This window comes from Molothrus aeneus, chromosome 2 (genome assembly GCF_037042795.1).
Source record: "Molothrus aeneus isolate 106 chromosome 2, BPBGC_Maene_1.0, whole genome shotgun sequence".
Taxonomy (NCBI): Eukaryota; Metazoa; Chordata; class Aves; order Passeriformes; family Icteridae; genus Molothrus; species Molothrus aeneus.
This window is the reverse complement of record NC_089647.1, coordinates 29,712,667-29,733,461: the sequence shown is the minus strand read 5'-3', so window position 1 is coordinate 29,733,461 and position 20,795 is coordinate 29,712,667. Positions and strand designations below refer to the sequence as shown.

The 20,795-nt window shown below is 44.0% G+C and overlaps 1 protein-coding gene across 1 annotated transcript in view; it reads right to left on the bottom strand.

Moving 5' to 3' along the window:
- The window catches only part of A2M (alpha-2-macroglobulin), a 29,180-nt gene extending 9,561 nt beyond the window's left edge, over positions 1-19,619 (bottom strand). The window contains exons 1-21 of the mRNA XM_066572286.1: positions 19,499-19,619; positions 17,649-17,832; positions 16,443-16,602; positions 15,518-15,570; positions 14,986-15,006; positions 14,469-14,637; positions 13,190-13,274; positions 12,298-12,421; positions 10,768-10,882; positions 10,433-10,542; positions 9,784-9,942; positions 8,205-8,432; positions 7,818-7,881; positions 7,197-7,339; positions 6,380-6,529; positions 5,543-5,713; positions 4,763-4,913; positions 2,949-3,057; positions 2,407-2,635; positions 2,023-2,149; positions 1,266-1,387 (exon numbers count right to left, since the gene is read on the bottom strand). Of these exons, the coding sequence (XP_066428383.1) occupies positions 1,266-1,387; positions 2,023-2,149; positions 2,407-2,635; positions 2,949-3,057; positions 4,763-4,913; positions 5,543-5,713; positions 6,380-6,529; positions 7,197-7,339; positions 7,818-7,881; positions 8,205-8,432; positions 9,784-9,942; positions 10,433-10,542; positions 10,768-10,882; positions 12,298-12,421; positions 13,190-13,274; positions 14,469-14,637; positions 14,986-15,006; positions 15,518-15,570; positions 16,443-16,602; positions 17,649-17,832; positions 19,499-19,584 (2,760 nt within the window). The 5' untranslated portion in view covers positions 19,585-19,619. The remainder of the gene's footprint in view (positions 1-1,265; positions 1,388-2,022; positions 2,150-2,406; positions 2,636-2,948; positions 3,058-4,762; positions 4,914-5,542; positions 5,714-6,379; positions 6,530-7,196; positions 7,340-7,817; positions 7,882-8,204; positions 8,433-9,783; positions 9,943-10,432; positions 10,543-10,767; positions 10,883-12,297; positions 12,422-13,189; positions 13,275-14,468; positions 14,638-14,985; positions 15,007-15,517; positions 15,571-16,442; positions 16,603-17,648; positions 17,833-19,498) is intronic.
- Positions 19,620-20,795: the final 1,176 nt, after the last annotated feature.

Genomic DNA, 20,795 nt, shown 5'->3' with positions numbered 1-20,795 from the left:
CTTGGATGGGATGAAGGAAAACAAGAAAAGTGAGAAATTAGTGAGACAGGAAATACAGACAGGAATCCTCACAAGGACAGAGGGATATGTAAAAAGAAAAGTGAGGGTACTGAAGAAGGAGAGGCAGTCACAAACATTCCCTGAAATACAGAGCACTGAAATAATTTAAGAAAATAAAAGAAATGTGGTCCTAAATGACTGGTGTTGGTTGTATGTGGAGGAAGGACAGGAAAAAGAGAACACTGGAGGACCATCAAATGGATGACCTGCAACTATTGCACTCAGTGAGAGACACTTAAACGTCCTTGTGACAAAGGGACTGCAGTATTACAGAGGGCTGTGCTGAAGAGAAGTCTGTAGTCCTATTTATTGCAATGCTCCAGATGCTTTAGGGGAAAAAAATTGTGCATGCAAACAATAGAAATGGAGGATGTAGTACACTGTAGTATCTGTTGACACTACTGATAGCACATGGTGGGCAAACATTAGGGGGTTTTATGATACGGAGGAAAGCTCAGAACATAGAACCCCACTGCCAGATTACTACCCTCAGTAAATAATAAACTAATGATTTCCTGTAAAGGCTATCCAATACTGCCACATAGTATTTCCTTCTGTTCCACATCACATCAGCAACTCTTCCTGCCACAGGAAATGGGTAAGCTGTAAAATTTCAACATGTTTTCATGTGTAGTTTTAAGGTGATTTCTTTACAGTCATCAAATTCCCATAGGTGCTTGTGAATCCCTCACCTTTGTCCTGGTGCCAGTGTTTGTTACCAAACCGTAATTGCAAAACACTCAGCTTGAGAGGCAGTTTGTTTGGCCACTCTGAGGCAGAGGGGCAGCATGTGCTGACTGGCACATTTATTGGGGGTGTGTCAAAAGAAGGAGAGAGGCTGTAAAGACACTGTATTGAAACAGCAGGTGATGGGAGACCTGCTTAGATGGCAGCTAAAGGGAAGATGGATTGCAGTTACAGTAGAAGTTATAGGAAAAGTCACCAGGAGACAAAAGGCACATTATTAAGCTGAAGTCTTTATGCAGCCCTGCCAAAGTACAAAGATGATGCAAAACAATTATATTGCCATGCTGCGTAACGATGCCATAAAATCATGGACCAGACGAGGTTAGAAGGGATCTCAAAAGATCATCTGGTCCAACCTTTAACAAGAAAGGGAGCTAGATGAGATTATCTAGCATCCCATGCAGTTGTATCACTGCGTGAGGTAAAGGCTCAGTCCTCCCTTCCCGCAGCCCACATACCTCCACCAGCAGCTGCCTGATGACCGTGTCCTTCCTCCCTTTCTCAGGGGTCTCCACAATGTCATTCCCACAGGGCTGCTGGTTCTGTAGGGCCTCAGTGGTCACTGAGAACTCCACTTGCCCTGGAGGAAACAGGGGTCAGTCAGCCCTGCCAGGCACAGCCATGCAATGGGATTCACTGCTACATTCAGGAGTTTCACCTTGCAGGCTCATGGATGGAGATTTCTGTCACAGCTGGGCCCTGCTTCTTTCCCACAAAACCCAAGCTCTCTACACGAGCTGTGCTGTCATTGAAAGGTGACTCTATTTTAGAGACTCTTTCACAGAACCTAGGACACCACAGAGCTGAGTGTGACCAGCCCCACTGCTGTTCAGCACATGCTCCCCTGCATGCATGCCAAAGCTGATCCCACACCAACAGTGAAAACAAAGTGTGAAGATCCCACATCCTCCCTAATCTCTGGGAGGAATGGAGCTAGCAGAACATCTCTGCTGGCCAGCAATGTCTCTGGCCTCAGGAGATGCTGTCCAAGGGCTATAAGGCTTGATGGTCCTGGATGTGATGCCAGACACACAGTTGGACCCTATGAATCCCCCAGTCTTTGCCTCCCAAATATCAGTCTTTGCGTCCCAGATCAGTCTCACGCAACTGAAATGCTTCCCAGAAAAATGTGTTGCTCTGATATCCAATACTGAACAGGGAGAACAGCACAAAGAAATCCTTCCTGCAGTTTTCAGGAAACACTGAGACCTTTACCTAGAGATTTGGGAGTCACCAGCCAAGCCATGGTTTTCCTCCCATTCTCACAGAGACAATGAGATTCTTCCTCCTTTTCCACCAGAGTAGCCAGGAAATGAGTAGACTGAGCCAGAGTCACACTGACCTGCCAGTTGTAGAGAGAGGTGCAATTAAGGGTGATCATGAGAAACAGGGAGCTAGGAAGCCATAGAAACAGCTATTTCTTCAGTAGCAAGGAACTGGAGTTGTGGGTTCTGCATTTGGAGTGTATAGAAGAAATAATATAAAAAGCTGTGGCAAAGGGTCTAAGGGCTACTGAGAGATAAGGTAAGAAGGCTAGGTGAAGGCAAGGAGGCCACAAGAAGGTACCCAGCTACAGAGAGTAATTTAAACCTCCCTTACCCTGATGCAGGCAGGCAGGTAGTTGAAAACGGTGGCTTTCAGCGTGAAGGACTCCCCACGCACCACAGAGTAGGGCATGGTGAGCTCCACAAAGAAGGGCTGGAAGGCTCTGAGGGACACTGTTGGGGACAGGCCAAAGCCTGTGTCTGCTGAAGTGCAGAATGCATTGGCTTTCCACTCAGTGATGGTGTCAGGGATGGTCACTTCTAGATCAGCTTTTCCCTCAGAGCTGGTAAAGCACAGACAGCAAGGACAGAGGGATCAATGTTACAGCATTTTGGTGACTACCTGCACCCCTTTTGGCATACTGAACAGTATTTGCTGTGTGAATGATGGGGCACAGTACATTTGCTACTGTAGGACCACTCTACATCTTCCTGTCCACTCTTTGGACAGACCTAACAATGGCTGAAAGTAATTTCATCTCAAAGGATTGCCAAATAGTCTCTGCAAACAATGAAGGACAAACACTTTGGGATTCCTGTTTTCATATGATAAGCCCAGTTTTATGAAAAAGGAATGAGGTAGCCCAAGGTACTCACCTTATAGGTACTAAACTCCAAATCCAGGTTTCTGGGAAATACTTTCGGACTGTCTCTGTCACCTCTTCAGGAGTGCTTAATTGGTTAGAAGTTCTCTCTGATGGAATGCCTGAATGTGGAGAGATGAAAAAGAAATCAACTATTGATAATTCCAAACAAGCAAGACCCATATCAGCATCATGCTTCAATCTGAGAAAGTGTCAATCAGAAGCAGATGCTTGTGGTTGTAGTGAGCTGTGGTACCAACAGCAGTGGAGTTTAAGGGCCAGGGCTTATTGGCAAGAAGAGCTAACCTTCCATAATTTTCTGCTGGTCTCCATCAGACCTCAAAGTTTGGAAGCCAGCACTTTACAGCTTAAAAAAGAAAAAAAGGATTTAGAGCAAAAACCTATTTAGGACCTTCCATACAAGCAGCCTTTTCTCTTTCAGGCACAGCCTTCATGTGATGTTCTTCTCCATCCTAATCAGTCCAGCCAGCAATGGAACATCCCTCTGTTGAAGTGGTTTTTGTAGGGTCATTGTGACTCAGAGTACCAACTTCCTGTCAAAGCTATGGCCTCCTCAAGAACTAGGCTGAAAATGCTCAAAATAAAAACAAGCAGCTGGAATATGGGAAGGGTAAAAAGAGCTATTTTGATGAAAACCAAGTTTTCACATACAAAATTTATTCCAAATAAAATATTATGTCTTTGAGATGAAATTTGTTTAAACATTTTGTTTTACTTTATTTTTCAATAACTGGAAACCAAAGATGGGGTGGGTGGGACTTGGTTTGCTTGGCTTTCACAAACAGAAAGAGAAATGCATCCAAGCAGAAAAAGAAGAAAAGTTCTTAAAGAAATTCTAATTTTTGGCATATTTACTTTGGCTAATTGAATTTCTGCATTTGGATAACAATTGAGTAGCCAACAAATATTCATACTAACTGTGCAACAGGCATCTCCAGAGCCTGAGAAGGTCTCAGGGACAGGTGTAAGATGCTATCAGAGCTATATCACATTGCTCCTGGCAAAAGTGGCAGGCTGCTTGCTTGTGTTTTTCTATTGTAGTATTTCAGTCTTCTTAGTGATGGTTATTTCAGTTTAAAATAATTGAAAGGCATCTATCCTCCATCTTAGCAACTTCTGTCAGAAGCTGAAATTGTTTTCAAACTGGACATATACAAAAGCACAGGTTCTAGTGCCAAAGGAAAACTCTTTGAATCAGCTATCCAGATAGAATAACTTAAAAACTCTAAGATATTTTCCTTAATATGAGACTGAAGGATGATAGGGCCAATTCTGTTGCCCTAACTATTACAGTGTAAGAATTAAGATAGCTCTTAAAAATAGGATAATAGGATGGATCCATTTCAGACTGGACTTCTATCATACATGTCTTACCATGCTAAGCTCCCAAAGTCTACCAACTCATCTCTGTGAAAAATTTGCCACCCACTTCATGGTTTTGACCATATATAAGAATGGCTGAGTCAATGAGAACAGCCTGAAAATGGTATTGGAGACTCTGTAAGCGATAATCTAGGAATAGAACTCTACTGTAAAAGCCTAATGAACAGAGACTTTATCAGCAGGATAATATCCTCTGCTCTGCCAGGCTTTGCGCACTGTCTGGTTCTGCTGATTTCTTATGTAGAGTTACCAAAGTTTGTCTGTAGACCTGCACAATACATTCAGAAGCTGAAATCTGTGAACCCATCAGCTCAGAACTGCTTCCAAGGTTTCAATTCACAGCCCCAGCTCCTGTGTAAGTATTAAAACACAAACAGGATCTCTGTTGAGAACAGAAGCAATAACAACACCGAGTTCCCTTACCGCTTGTCCTCATTGCATACATGGGTTCTGCAACCCTGGCTGCAGGTACTCCTAGGCCAGCTAATTCATGGGCAGAGTACATGTGATTACTCGGGCTGCAAATCCAAGGTTTCTTCACGTTGGTATTTGTGAAAACCTTTAAACCCATCTCCTATGGGAGAAAAACCAAACATGCTTTTTTATTACTGAATCCTGTTGAGATTTACACAGCAGACTTGACATTGGCATTTTACCACCTCAAAATGGAGAAGCTGTTACTGTGTATGGATTGGGCCTTGAGATGATCCCCTGGTCCTTGGGTCTGAGTGCCTGGGTGGCTCAGAGAGACCAAAGGATTTATCTCCTCTTTTTCTAGGACACTGGTTCCAGCCCAATTTCAGCCTAGGTGACAGGATTAGCCAGGAAGTAGATATAAAGTTTTCTCTCTGGAATGAAATATCTGTGGCTACAATGCAGCTCAAGGACATACTGATTTATCTGAGGTAACTATAATGGCATGGGATCATTTACCTCCAATTAGAATCTCACTTCAAGTCAACCTCAAACCTTTTCTTGCAAGAAAACTTTGACTCTAATCCCTTTTCCACCAAGTGTGAAGCATATCTGGCAAGACAAGTAAAGCTTATGATCCTCACTGAATATGCCTCTGGATAAAAAGAAGTGCCAGGTCATTCAGATGCAGAAACCCTTCCCTTGCTAAGTTTCATGGTGCCACAGAAGACTTAAGCATTCTCAAACATTCTCCTACTCCACTCCCTAACCAGGCCAGGGGGGCTATACCTTTAGGATGCTGTAAGTGTCCTCTTCATTCGCCCCCATTACTGGAACATAGGTGATCCCATCCTGAACTATTGGCTCCACAGTCACGCAATTCCATGGGGACTCCTCCAAGGGTACTCTTGAATCATAGACATAGCCATGGAATTCCTTCACTGGAAGTAAGTCATACACCTTGGCAGAAAGAGAGAGAGTATTTGGCATTTTAGTGTCCATTGTTATGAAACACAACTGAGGGAGTTGGATGCAAGCACCACAACAGTCACATCACCAGCTCATACATCCACATTGACATGGTCCTCCCTGTGCTGACAGCAGTAAGAATTTGGGAATCAAAAAAAAGGATCAAAATTTGGAGATACTGCCTCTTTTTTATGCTCTGCATGTTACTCTGGTTATTATGGCTCAAATATGTAAAAAATTACATTGGCCAAACCATCTGCAATACCTTGTCCCTACTCAGGGATTGTCATTTTCTGCTTGGCAAAAGGCAAATAAACTCTTTGAAAATTCCAGATGCTACCCCAAGAAAATTAATCCATGCATGAGGAGAATAACTGAAAAATTATCATCAAACACACAACAGCATTTGGCTCTGGCCAAGACAAGCAGGCCCCTTAAAAAGGCTTTCTAATTGCCATCCCTAAAATCACACAAAACCCTTAAGAAACAACTGCTGCCCAGTTCTCATCTTTTTGCCCACTGGAGGAAGATGAGAAGCAGCACAGGGGAGCCTCCCTGTGTCAGCTCTGACAAGAGGGACTGTTCCTGCTTCCATTCCAGCACTGGCTGCTCTTGCTCTGAGCAGGCTCCGACTTGTTCCACAGACCAAGAACTTACGGAGGTGGGTGACAGGTCAGCTTCTGGCTTCATCAGGAGCACACTCTTGTCCACAGCACGCACAGCACAGAGGGAGTTTGGCGAGGCTTGGAACTGCAAGTGAGCATCTGAGGAAGGCAGGCCTTCCGAAGGGGAGAAGCTTAAGTTCACCTGTAAGGACAGGAAAGGCTATGTCACAGATGCCCTACCCTCACAGGACTTTTCCTTCCAGCTGAGCACATCCAGTTCTAACTTTACAAGGTCCCCATACCCATGCTCACTTCCCTCTACACTTCCTCTGGGCTACTGCTCCCTTCCAGCAGTGCCAGGGGAATCAGCACCAAGAGATCTTGGCAACTTCAAGCATCATAATCACTCATAAAATTTTTAAGGTGGTTGTGGGTTTTCACTCACATTGTGAGTGCGATGAGGCAATCCCACATAGGGGCTAGATGTGATCAGGAAGTGGAGCATGTCCTTGAACTAGGACCAGTCACTTTACTGCACCCAGAAACTGTATGTGGAGAGAAAATCAGCTTGCAAAGACCTTGCTGTTGCTCTCTTTTTCTCAGCATGGACCATCTGCAGGATCAGCAGTTTGACCAGTTGCTAAAGGGGGTTTTATCAGTGTAGCCCCTGCTAGCGCTTTTTTTCCAGCAGTTGACCTCCTCCTGGTTAGCAAAAACCAGTAAGTAGTGAAGCTACCTACAGCAATTGATATGTTGCCTGTCCAGTGTTAGCGTACCTAAAGAAATTAGCTTAACCAGGCTGAATCTAAATAAGTGAGCTTGAACACACTGCAGTCTTGTGGCTGCCCCCTCAGGAAGTGGACACTAACCTTATTGTTGAAACATAATTCTGTGTAGAACTTGGCTGAATCAGCAATCACCTCCTTGCTGGAGACTGTGGTGTAGACCAGCACTTGGGCCACTGGAGCAATATCAGCTTGTACAGACAGCTGTAGTGAGAAGACACCATTGTCTAGCAAACAAAACAATGGCAAAAAGTTAAGGTGCAAAAAACTTTCTCTTAGAGCAGTCAAAATTCTAGGTTTGACTTTATGCTGAACTCTATCATAATCATTATGAAATTCCAGGCATCCAAGTAGGATGAATTGGTGCTCACATGATGTGTAAGTCTCCCAGTCTGACTAAAAAGGCCTGTTTTCCAGTGCATAAGTATGCTGAATTTTGCTTCAGCTTCTCAAAACAGACTATCAGATGTATCTCTGAGGAGCACTGGAGCCCCAGAAAATGCAGTGTCAGGAGAAAGATAGTGGCACAGGGGATTAGAGCAAATCTCTGAAAAGCCTAAAGGCAGAGAAAATAAAGGTCAAACTTTTCCCAGATCTTAGAGGACATGCACATGTCAATCCCTGCATTTACATGGAAGCAGAGTGTATGCCACAGTTGCCTAGCCCCCCATAAGAGTGAAAATTTAGTGGGGGAGAGGAACTCACCACTTTCCTGGTCCAAATCCAGAATGTGAGTGCCTCCTTGCTTAATGTTTCCCTTGGCCATCACCTGAATGGAAGGAAAAACTTTGTTGTGATTGTGGTTTGCATTAGCCAAACCTGAAAGTGAGGGAGGAGAGCAAGGAGAGCTCTGTGTCTGCTGCACACCCCCAGCTCTCTGCCTCCCTGTAGCAGAATCCCTGTGCTCACCTAGAGGGTACAGGGACATCCTTACTTTTTACTCCCAACTCAGACCCTCCTTTTTGTTTCTAAAGAACATGTGAAGGATGACAAGAAAGTGTTTAAAGACCGCTGCCACAAACCACAGCTTTTATTTCTAATCCCCCTATAACTGCCAGTGACAACCTCACTGTATGGCAGGTGCAAACTTACCAGGTAGTAAAAGGTGATTTTCTTCTGCTCTCCTACAGCTGCTGGAGTAAGGATATAATGCACCCAGATGTCTGTGGTGGAGCCACAGCTTAGTGGCTTGGACTTGGGCTCAATTTTGAGGAAGCTATTACTGGGAGAGTAAAAGCGCTTTAGTTGCAGATAACGTTCTCCATAAGATGGAACAACCCAGTTACGATCATAGCAGAAGATGTTGTTTTTATGAACTGCCTGGAAAAGGAGAAAATACATACATAGATCCTCAAACAGAGGTGGCCAAACTGGAGACAAAAATTCACGGCGTAATATTAAAGCTTTAGTATTTTTTTGGTACTGAAGTAATACAAAAGTCTACAAAAAAAAAACAAAACAAACCCCAACACATGAGTTTGGAAAGTGCAAGACAGGATGGTGATATCTTTAGCAAATCATTGGGAATGATCTCACTCCCACAGAAGCTGGAGTTGGTGTCAAACAAGCTGAATCATATCAGATTTTTGTTTACTATCAGTGTCACTTTAAGGGCTTTTTACACTAACGCCTTGCCCTCTCTAATATTCTAGTTAGTCTAAAGGGAAAAAATGACAATTTTCATTTCTTTCCTTATCATTGGCACTGAAGAAGGGATAGTGCTGGTCAGTTCAGATATTTCCAGTGCCAAGATCAAGCTACAGATGTTATAAAAAAGAAGGACAATCTCCAACTAATAATTTAAAATTTAAACTGAATAGAAGTTTAGGAGGAGAGAGTTCAGGTCCTCTTAAAAATGAGAGCAAGGGGAAGATCTTTCACATTTAGAAGGGCGCTTCAGAATTTGATATGTCTCATATGCCCTTTTTTCTTCATCTTTCTCATTACTTGGGAATCCTTGCCTTTTCTTTATCCTACAAAAATCTGAAAACTTCAACTATCTGGTAGTAACTTCTGGAAAATTCTTAATGGTTTTAGTGTGTGACAAGGGACTTGTAGGGAGTAGAGCAAATATAATTCTAGACACAATTATTCTCCCCTACTCCAGGATGTGATATTACAAAATATGCATATTACACAACAAATTGCATTTCCCACTAACAAGAAGATGCTCAGCAGCACCTATTTGTCCCAGAAAAACAAATTCCACAACAAACCAAAACAAAGCAAAACCAAACGAACAAACACAAACCACCCCCCAAAACAAACAAACAAACAAACAAACAAACAAAACCAACAGGAGCTGTACTTAGCAACTTGAAATGCTAAATTAAACTCTGAAACTCTCAGATGCACAGACGGGAGACAGACCCACCCTTAACTAGATAGGGCTGGTGATCTCTTGGAGCAGAATGGACTATTGTGATCTCCTGATGTTCCTTCTAACCCTGTATTGCAATTGCTAAGCAGAAATCAAATATTTACAAGATAAGTGCAATCGTGACCTGGAACCTCAGTCTGCTGTATGACTATTTCCACCAAACTGGTGTCAAGTTCACACAAACAACAAGGAACAATAATCTAAGTACTTTTGCATACATAGTATAAATTTTAGAGCTTCCCCTCCAGCCCTGTGGGGAGCTTCATTATCTTCTCTGCCCAAAGGACTTACCCTAATTCCAACATTTTCCAAGGCCAATGAGGAAGTGTTTAGGGCAAACTCTGCAACGCCCTCTTCATTTGTTGTATAGTTTTGCTCCTGTCCTCCTTGAAGAAAAATTCTCACAGTTTCATTGGCAATTGGAGCATTAGACCCATCCACTAGTTTCACCTGGAGGAGCAAAACCAGCTCAGTTTAGCAGGAGAGGGATGGCTGCCACCTGAACAGGACTGGTAGAACACTAAGGTAAAGGCGTTGAGCCCATGTCAGACAAGGAAGCCTCAACAGCACTTTATGTGTATCTCTTTCAGAGACAGCTGCAAACTTTCTGAATACTTTTTCTCTGCCTCTTTCTTATCTCTGCCTCTGGGTCAGAGGAGTGGATGTGGAGAATGACATGCACTTACATCCCTGTGGCCTCCAATTAAACAGGTGACTATTGGAGGAGAATTTTAGTGGACTGGAGAGGCAGAGGCACAAGGACAGAATGAAGACTGTGCTCTCAGTGCCTGTTCCCCAGTTTGAGAGCCTTCAGAGGAAAGGAGACCCACAGGGACTAGCAGCACTTGCAGTCCAGCATCCTGGGGCATACATCTGACCAGAAGGTTCAGTAGCATCATTGCTTGGCACTCATGGCATTCCATTCTCATGGTTTCCCTACCTGCCCAAAGAAGGGGATTCCTCGCTTGTAGTAAGTATCTGAATGCTCAAATATGACCCTGCTAATGGTGGCTGTGATCTCAGAGAAGCTTGTTCCAGTCAACTCCACTCCTGCAGAAAGAAACAAAAACTAATTTGCCTCTGCCTAACCAGAATTCCTTTTATTCTAGGCCAACCCTCCTTTGCTGGACAAACTCTTTGCTTGATAGTCCTGGACTAGAGGCAGGAAAACTCTAAGGTTCCAGACGAGAGAGAGTCTGCTTTTATGCCTCATTCCTACTGGGCAGGCCCCTCTGCTGTCCCAGCACATGGGTCTTTCATCCAGATGATCCATACCTGTATCCTCCTCTTTAATCTTAGCCTCTACACGGAGCTTATTCTCATATCCACGTCTCTTGAGCTGGAATAATTTGGTCTTTACCACTTCAGAAATGCAGCCATAGATGTCTGTCTGTGGAGGAAAACAAACAAGAGCATTATATTCTCATTTATACAACGCTTATCCAACTTAATGAATCCATCACTGTGTGTTGCTCTGAACTGAAAGAGAAGCTCACAACCTCACAGATAATCTACTTCTGTTGTTGTTATCAAAACTGAAAAAAGACATAAATAACTTGGCAAAAGCATATTGAGATATTCCAGCAAGATTAGAGAAAAAAGGGCTTGCAAACTAGACAATTTTTGTGTATGTTTGTGAAGCTTGAAGCTGCCAACACTTAGTACGAGTGCATAGGGAATTAGTCAATGTGTGCCACATAAGAAATGTTTGTCAGGCATCAGGCTCTTTGGAAAATAAAGCTGCTTACTTAAAATGTGCAAGCCATATGAGTGATACATAAACCAAAGCCTCTGTATTTGTAGGAAGAGGATGACAGCTGGAAAAGTATTTCCAAAGCTTGCCACCTCTCTTCAGCAAATTCATGTACAAGGCAAGCCTCCACAGAAGAGATGCCTAGAATAGAGGTTAGCACCACAGTATTTATATTTTCTGTTGACATTTGTAACAACAGTAGTGGAAGAGATAGCTGTAGACTCATGTGGCTCATGCTGTAACAGAGCCCAGGGAACACAAGAACATCTTCTATATACTTTCTTCTTCTGGTATATTTCCACAATTTTTATTAGTCCAACTTCTCTCAATTAACTTGATATCATTGCACCTGTCAGTTTCACTCTTGCCAGTTAAAAGGTGAAAAAAGTGGCGATTTTCTGTCTGTCTTTACCACTGCTGCTAAACCCATATTTCTTTCCTTCTTGCTCAAAATGCATCAGCCTCTCTCCTGGTTTCTGCTCCTTTCCTTCCTCTAACACCAGCTTCTGGCCCCACACACTGTCTCCAATGTAAGCCAACTACAACTCTGTTCTCATTGCTCATGGCTTTTCTGTCTTTGCTCTTATAGTCTCTACACTCCATCTGATTTTTCTGTTATTTCATCTCTTAATTCTCCATCAGATTCCAGCCTTTACACACATTGCTCAGACCTTCCCCCTTATTTTTACCTTTCACATTTCATCTTGCACCCAATCTTCTCTCATCCTTCAGCCTTCCTTAAAATACATGGATTTTCACATAATCACAGAATGGTTTTGGTTGGAATGGGGCTTAAAGGCAATCTAAGCACCAATTGCCCTGCCATAGGAAGGGCCATCTCCCAATAGACCAGGTTGCTCAAAACCCCATCCCACCTGGCTTTGAACACTTCCAGGGATGGGGCATCCACAGCTTCCCTGGGCAACCTGTGCCAGTGCCTCACCACACTTTAACACTAAGTTTGTACATACTGAGAGCAAGCCTGTGCCTACAAGGTAAGCTCAATAACACTTTCTCCAATCACTCTTCCCACCAGAGTAATCCTGACTCACCTGTCCAGAGAACTCCTCACAGACTGCTCTAGACTCTTCACCATAACAGGACATGGATCCATGCTCATAGTTCCGGCAGACACGGAAGTTCACAAGGCCGGGAACAGGCTTCCCAAATGTGTATCTACAAGCAGGGAGGATTGAAAGGAAAACAAAGACATTAGGAATGTAACAGGGATGTACAATTACAGGCTTATCCCCATTGACGCCAGCTGTCTTCCCTAGAGCTGCCTCCAGGATACACAGGGCCATCACAGGAAATAAAAAGCAGAAAGGAATCTGGTACCATATGCTAATGCTGATTTTGTTGCAAGTCCCCCTCATCCTGGAGAACATGTTGCAAGCATCTACCCAACCACCCAATTGTTACAGAACTGGTTTATGTATGTATGAGCACTGGGTCTTTACTCTCACTCTTCAGCCCAAGCCATGGCTTTCCCTACAAAGTGTATGGAACACTGCAAGGCAGAATCCAGTGAGGTGGCCCAAAGGAAAGAGGACAGCTGCATCCCTTAGGGTTTCCTCTCCACAATAACAAGCAGAAGATACAGCTAAAACATCATTCCTGGGTAAACTGAACTAAAGACCTCACCTCTAGCACTGTAGCTGGTGTGAAATCCTCAGTGACTCAAAAAATATGCAATACTTTCATTACAATATACACTCTCACAAAAAAACAGATCAAAGATATGTTTCTATATGTTACACACAAGCTGCATCAAACAATAACTGTTGTCTTTTGTCTAATAGTAGATACAGTCTGCTTGATCCCAGGACCACAAAAGGATTGAGAAATATAATAAAGTCTCATCTCTCAGCCTCCCAACTGAACTTTCATCAGCAACTCAAGAAAACACTGAAACCAAGCAGAACTTGAAAGAATGACACTCACAGTCCACAAACTGTCACCTTCAGCTCCTCATCAAGAATGCTGATCACCTTGGGCATTTTCACTGTCACTTCAAATTTTGGCAGCACTGCAGCAGAACCAAAAGAAAACAGTCTATGTGGTAGGGAATAACATCAGAATGACACATGAAGGTGCTCAGAGGCTGTTCTGACAAATTACCTAAAAACCTTTTATATCTAAAGGGTCAGATTTTAGAGGCTTCTGTCACCTGTACATCCCACTGAAGTCATTGAAAACCTCTCAGCCAAGCATTGTGCCAGGTAAGAAGACAAGATTATTACACCAGCTATTAAAATACAGCAGCTTCATAGGTAACACATGGGTTATCAGTCCCACAGCAGCAGGATACAGTAAAACAGAGAGAAAAATCAGTAGAAGTTTTCCACAAATATACAGACTGCAGCCTGGTCTCTGCATTTTCAGAGCATGTAGATCTTATCAATGTTCAGTACAGGAAGACACCCTGGCTTCTCCAGTGATACATCCCAGGGTGACATCCCATCCACACCCAGTTGCAGGAGGGGAACTGAAGACCATCTTGAGAGAACTAGGAAGGGATTCAGGGCACAGGACAGAGCACAGTCTGCAACTGGAAGAGGTCAAAGCACTTCGAGACTCATCTGCCAGGGCACCTCTCTGTCAGACAATGTAAGAAAGGCGGCAGCTGGCTTGCTGGGGTGGGAAGATAGGCCAGTTGTTATCACGTGCTGGTGTGTACTGGGATACCATTTTACTAGCCAAGCAGATGGAAGTGCCATAGAGATGAGAGCACCAAAGGGAGGTTAAGGCACTACAGCATCACACAAGCTACAGGTTTAGCTTGTGGGGCAGAAAAGGTAAGATCTTAATTTACAGCCCAAACCGTCCCAGCCTAGACTTAGACTTATGGTGTGACATTTGATAGGTATGTAGCCAACTGGACATGAGGTTGTGGCCTAAAAACACCTCAGAAAGGAGGTAAGCCTTGTGGCTGTCAGCACAGACTCATCCAAGCACTTTGCTCCTCCTGATAGGAGCCTTGCTGAGGTGGGCCTTCTGAAGAACTGCACTCCATGGTCTGGGGCTTAGGGAGGAGTGGAGATAGGTCACTCAAGTGCTTCAGTCTTCTCGTCCTAAAGAGAAGATTCTTGGGAGGAAAAAACCACAGAAACAAATTTCCAGCAATGCTGGGCATCCTGCTCAGATCTCCTGCACTGTTCAATTAAGATTTCATGTCCCATGGGACTAGCTGTTAGGAACTTGAAACTGCAGTGACAATTACCATACTCCTCCACGGAGAAAGAATGCTGAACTTTCTTCCCAGAGGCCTTCTGTGCCACCACGGTGTAGGTGCCTTCGATAGGTTCAGAGGTGAGGTTGAAGAACAGCTGTATAAATCCCATCTCTAACTCTGCATTTGTCCACTGGTACAGACGATTTTTCTTCGGGTCCTACAGGTAATGTGATCACAAGGAGATTGTGAGAACAATGGGAGTCTGCAATGAGGTCTAGCAAAGCAGTGAAGGGAGGGACAGCCCCTGTGCTTCAGGAGGCTGCAGGCCAGGAGTGGAGGGCACTAGCAGAGTTTTGGGGGGAGTACACAGCAGGATGGCAGGGGAGCTGTAACCTGGGCCCAGGTACCTGGTAGCCACCATATGAGTTAAAATTCTGTATAGTTGAATTAGCATGAGGGACCAGCTTAATAGAAAAAATAAACAAGAATCATGTTGAGGCAACTGTTTACTCTGCCCAGGTTGAGGTGCAATAGATGTGAATGTGAATTAAATGTTTGTACATACCTCGATATACACCAGTGGAATCTAGAAAAAGAAGAAAGGAAGCAGCATGTTTAGACAGAGTGCAAGGAACACAGTCAAATGACATGGGCTATGATCACATTTCAGGGTAAAAGCTAATCATCCAGTGGGGTAAGTCAAAAAACTGCTGGTATGGATCATCAGAGCACTTTGGATGTGAGAAGATGGGAACAATCCTTGGTCTCAGGCACAAAAGACAGTCAAAATTATTAATTGCAAACTCTGGATGATCTGCAGTGCTAACAAGAACAGGCGCACGCTGTGGCAATGGCAGATTGCTCACTGTTTATACCAGCACTGTCCATTTGCAGTTTGTCAAACCTTTCCAGGAATGCAGAAGGAAGCTTTGTGCAGAAATTTGACAACAGATCCTGTCAAAAAGATTTGAGGTGATCCAGAATTTTCACAGCTATCTCAGTATACTGAGACCTCTCCCCAACAGAGACTACTTTTCCTCCCTTTACCCACATTTGACTGAAGGCCAAATAAGCTGAAAAACAATTATCATGCTTACCATTTCATTCACAGGTCGGAATTCTTCATCCAGAGAGACAATTCTGAACAGGACTGATGGAGAAAGACATGAGGTTCCACAGTACAATTGGTAACCAGAAAAATCAGTTGCAAAAACAAATGGTATAACAGACAACAGGGTGTTCTCTTCTAAGGAAATTCCATTTAGTAGAATGCTAGGTCATGCTAAAAGGTTACCCATCTACTATGGGTACATGAATAAGAGGATGTTAAGAGCAAATCTATAGCAGTGTGAACATCTTACTGATCATGGGCATCAGAATCTCATTGATCGGGACCAAAGTTAAATTGAAGTTGCCTTTGTCTACTTTGCAGTGAAGCATTTTTATGCCAGAATTCACATGGGTCTTCTAATTTTATTATAAGTAGACTGACTTCCTAGGAAGGATGAATGCAAGCAAATTACTCCAGCACTTGGCTGCAAGTTTGTGTTGGCTCTGGATGGAGAGAGAATTCAGTACCCCTTTTAGGACATTTGTTTTTATCCAGGCCAAATTTAGGAGATCACTGGCCCAGAAGAAATAAATAGCTTACATAATTCTTTCTTCATTGAGCAAAATCAGCTGCTGTTTGGGAGCTATTTCATGACTAAGTCTGAGTTTTGGCACTGTTCTCTATAGGATAAATATCCAGTCTTTCTCTGGTTTTAATGCAGACCTCCTAACTGCATGGACCACAACAACAGAGCTCACAGTGAGAGAGGGAGAGTGTGCAGGTGCCCCAGATATGTGCATGCACCTAAAGATTCCCCATTTTTTCCCTTTATGGAGCAATAAAACATAAGTCTCAGCCACGAGGTTGCAGTTCTGACCCCCTGTGAAAGCAACTGATATCTGGCCAGTATGATCCAACAGTTTTAGTACAAAGTTTGTTTCAAACACAAATCTCCCCCCCTTTCCTGGTACCTGTCTGTCCAGGCTTGTAGATGGGTTTGTCTGTCTGGATGAAGACCAAGCTCTCGGAGTTCTGGACCACCAGGAATTTGCGGCTGCTGAACTGCAGCGTGGCCCCCTTCACTGTCACAGTGAGAAACACGAAGGGCAATGGGAGTCTTGGCTTTGGAAGCTGGAAAGTAAGAAGGAAACTGTGTAGCAGACCACCTTTAAAGGCTTCCTGAACTGAACTAGCCTTCGTGAAATAAGAGGTCTAATATAATCTTGATGGATCCAACACAGAGGTGAGAGGAACAATACTCAGGAACAAGAGACTGATTTTTATTTGTCCCTTATTCCTATGCACTCCTTGGGCTGCGCAGTGATTGTGCCAGTACTGAGCAGCAAAAGAACTCCTAGCTCTAGCACCCAATTTTTTAAAAATTCTTACTGCCCTGACCAAACCTTTCCATCCTTTTCCTTTTGACATCCACAAGCAGAATGGAATAGTCTGTCTTCTCTTTCAGGTTATGTCCCTAGTCCTCGCAGAACATTTCCTTTTCCAAACCAGACAGGCCAAGACATGTATACTTCTCTTTCACAAGTGACTAAATCAGTCTTCAGCCTATATCTGACAAACCAAGACAAAAATGCAAACCTTTTCAGTGTCTTGAAGACCAATTCCTCACTCTTCAGGCCAAAGACATAATCTAGGCTCTGAGCTAAATGATCACGTTTTCCTAGTTACATACAACTCATTATAGTCCCTGGGGCTTTCAATTACATTAAATTATAAATGTCCTGCTTTGCTGGGTTTTTTTTCAGATACAGGCAATCACAGCTCTATGTTCTTACATTAATTCAGTAGACACCAGGTGGAAAGTATCTGTGGTCCAAAACCTCTACCACAATTTGAAGGCACTGAAGTGACAAACTGAGGATGTTGAAGGATGATGTGGAAAGCCATTTCACCAAACAGCCCTCAGGAGTGTCAATATACTAAACCCACTTTCTTCTCCTGTCCTAGAAAGGGGGTGACTTTCTAGGATTCAGCATCTTACAGTCATTTAGCATATTAAGGAGATCTCAGCAGTAAGAGGGTGTTGAGGACGGACATGAACAGACCTTTAATCAAGAGGTAAGTGAATATCTACATAGTGTTACTCTGTCATTACTTCTCAGTGCCTTTACATTTTATGCCTGGCACAAAGGATCATCCCCCAAGGATGAGATACTCACAGAGAAAGGGATGCAGGTGAACACGTCTTTCTCTGACACCACGTCATCAATCAAGCTCCTGTTCTCCCCTAGGTACTCGAGTGTGGCACTCAGGGTCACAGACTCGTTCAGGTGGGTCAGCTGAATGCAGACTTTCTCTTGAGAATCTGTGTGGATCAGATAGGGCACCAGCACCATGTACTGCCTAGGAACAAGGGAGAATGATAGGTCAGAGGAGCAGGAACAGGTAACAGGAGCTGTGTATAAAGAACAAACAAACCAATCGGATGACTACAGCTTTGGCTATGCAGGGAGAGGGGTGCATTTTCTAAGTGTGTAACAAGATTTCCAGCATGTCTGTAGCAGCAGGGGAAAGCAGAGAGGTCTCAGTTGTAAAATACCAGAGGAATTCCTACACACAAACATCTGGAAAGGATATGTTTTTCTAGGTTCTGACACAACAGCAGCACTTCTTCCTGGGATACTGAATAAAGGCAGGGGGAAACTCAATTGTCACTTTTGCTAGAAGCTGTTAGAAGCACTTAGGAGCCACACAAATGCCAGTACCCAGTGAAAAATTCCATTGACTACACACTGCGAAGCGTCTGAAACATTACCCTCGTTCCTCGCAGAGATTCAAAACCGCCACAGCGTGGTGCCAGATCTTAAGCAAAAACACAAACAAGTTTCAGGTTTTCAGGGAAGCAAGGCTCTCTGTCTCAGCCCGAGAGGGGATCCCTGCTCAGCCCTGGGCAGCCTCCTTTCCCAGGGTGGCAGCTTGCCAGCGGTGTCCCGATGCCCAGCACTGCATCTGGGAATCAAGCCCGATCCACCTAACGCTAACCATGATCCCATTCTGGTGGACAAGGACTGGCCTCCAGTGGGCATATTCAGAGCAGTGAGCAGGTGGGAAAAGAGCCCTCAATACCTCAGCAGTAAGGCAAAGCATTCCCTTCAGCAGTGGCAGAAGCTCTGGCACCTTTTTGTCCAACAGTTGGTCTGCAGGGATCAAGCTCTGGCCCCTCAGATCCCACTGTCTGTTTCCCCTGCATTTGATGAAAGTACTACAGCACAGCCTTGCTCAGAAATTCCCCTGCACCCCTTGTGATGGGCTCTCTGATGGGTGAGGTGCTCTGTGCTGTGCAGGGGAGGAAGAGACATTGCCAAAAAGCCAAAGGAGAAAGTCTTTGGGATGTCAGGACCCTTCATGTGCTGCTCCTACCACACATATACACCCATGCACACAACACAAATGCCCTTCACATACCAACAGGGCAAAAGGGGGTGAAGAAGGGAGGCAGGACACTATACCCTCACAAACCTGGACAGTCACAGTCTTACAGTGTCACATTACCCTGCGTGAGAAGGGAATTTTCATTCCATTGGCTGAGCTGAAAAATGTGAATTAAAAAATAAAGCAATTTCCAAGCATGCCAGATGAGCTATTTGTTCATTTTCTTCTCATTATCATTTTTAAAAAGCCACTCCAAGCTCCTGGGCATTTCAACTGGGAGTAGGACAGTCAACCCAAAATTAAATCTTTCATTGTCCTTTCAAAACAGTTTGTCTCTTAAGAAGACCTCATTGTACAAACATTTATGAAAAGTTGTCTTTCCAAATAACTATTTTTTTGCATAAAACTTTGTCGAAATCCTGTCAATCCCCTGAAGTTTTACTGATATATCAGTTTCACAGCTTGTTTTGCATCTCTCTCAAACACTAGAGTTCCTGTTTGTAGAAGGCACTTTACCCAGCCCTGGTATCTTTGTTCCTGAATAAAAGAAGTTAGATAGAAGACAAGAGACAGAAAATAGACACAGGAATACAGCCAAGGTCTCCTGCCTGCCCAGAGACCCCCCAGCATAGCTTACGGCTCTGTGATGGGTGAGGTGTCTCCTGGAAGGAAGAAGAGGAGGAGGAAGATGCTTGATTTGATAAGCAGCCCGTTCAGCCCCATGGTACAGAGCAGGACGTGGTGAGTCAAGCAGACACTCAGTGTGGTCCAGTGCTGCTTTTACTCCCCCTCTGCTCTCCCAGTCAGCCCCTTTATACTCTCCTCTGCAAACAGCCCAGGGGCTGGAGGAGATAAGGGCTGGGGGCCAGGGCCCATCCGGAAACAGGGAGAGGCAGCAAGGAGGAGCTGGGACTAGCAGCTCCAAGTCTGGGCAGAAGGCCAGGGCTGGGGGGGAGAGGGAGGGGAGAGTTCCTGGCAGGCCAGAGCTCTGTCTCTGCTGGGGCAGGACAGAGGCAATGGAAGAGGAAAGGCTGTAGCTAAGGAAAGAAGGGCTAACAGCAGAGCATGGGGTGAAGGCTTCCATTTCTGGCAGGGCTCTTTGCATGGAGCTGGACATGGCACTGGTCATGGAGGTTGCTGGAAGCACCGGAGCTGTTTGATTTCCTTCAAACTGGGAGAAGGAGATTGAGCTAGGAATTGGGAAACAAACCTGGGTGTGTCTAACTCCCATTAACAGGTTGTGAAAACAGCAAATGGAAATTAAAAAAAAACCTTCCCTCTCCACCCACACTGTTCTCTTTTGCTCCCTGTTCCTGGTCCCATCAAAGCTAATGCCAGGAAAAGAGGCCACAAAATGCCTGGAAAATCAAGTCAACTGAAATGATCTGGCCTTCACCCTGACAGAAACAGGGACAGTGACATGACGGGAAGCTCCCAAAAGTTCAACCCATTAACAGCATGTAACAAATTAACCAAATGCCCAGAGCAGCAGCTGCCCTCACACAGCAGAACATATGTGGCCTGGGTCTTACTTTCCTTCTACTGGTTCTGGTTCCAGATCAAGTTATTGTTACATCTAGATCAAATTATTGCTGTTTGATGGAGTCATCTTGATTTAATTAAGTGCATATTCATGTAATGCACTGTGATGGTCAATATTGTACCAGAGAGGGAAATGGAGTCTTTAGACCACTGTCTTTACTTGGGCTGCAGCAGGAGGATCAATAGCTCTGGTAATTATTACCCTTGCAAGTGGCAGTAGAATATCTGTCTTATTTATAGTTTAATACAAACTCCAAAGAATGGAGATCTATGTTAGAGGATGTAAAGCATAATTTTCAGATTAAAAAGTGTGCAGGATAAAATGATTTTCTGTCTGTCCTACCCTTCTCCTCATATAATCATCAAACTTTGTTAAGCTGAGTAACTCTGGA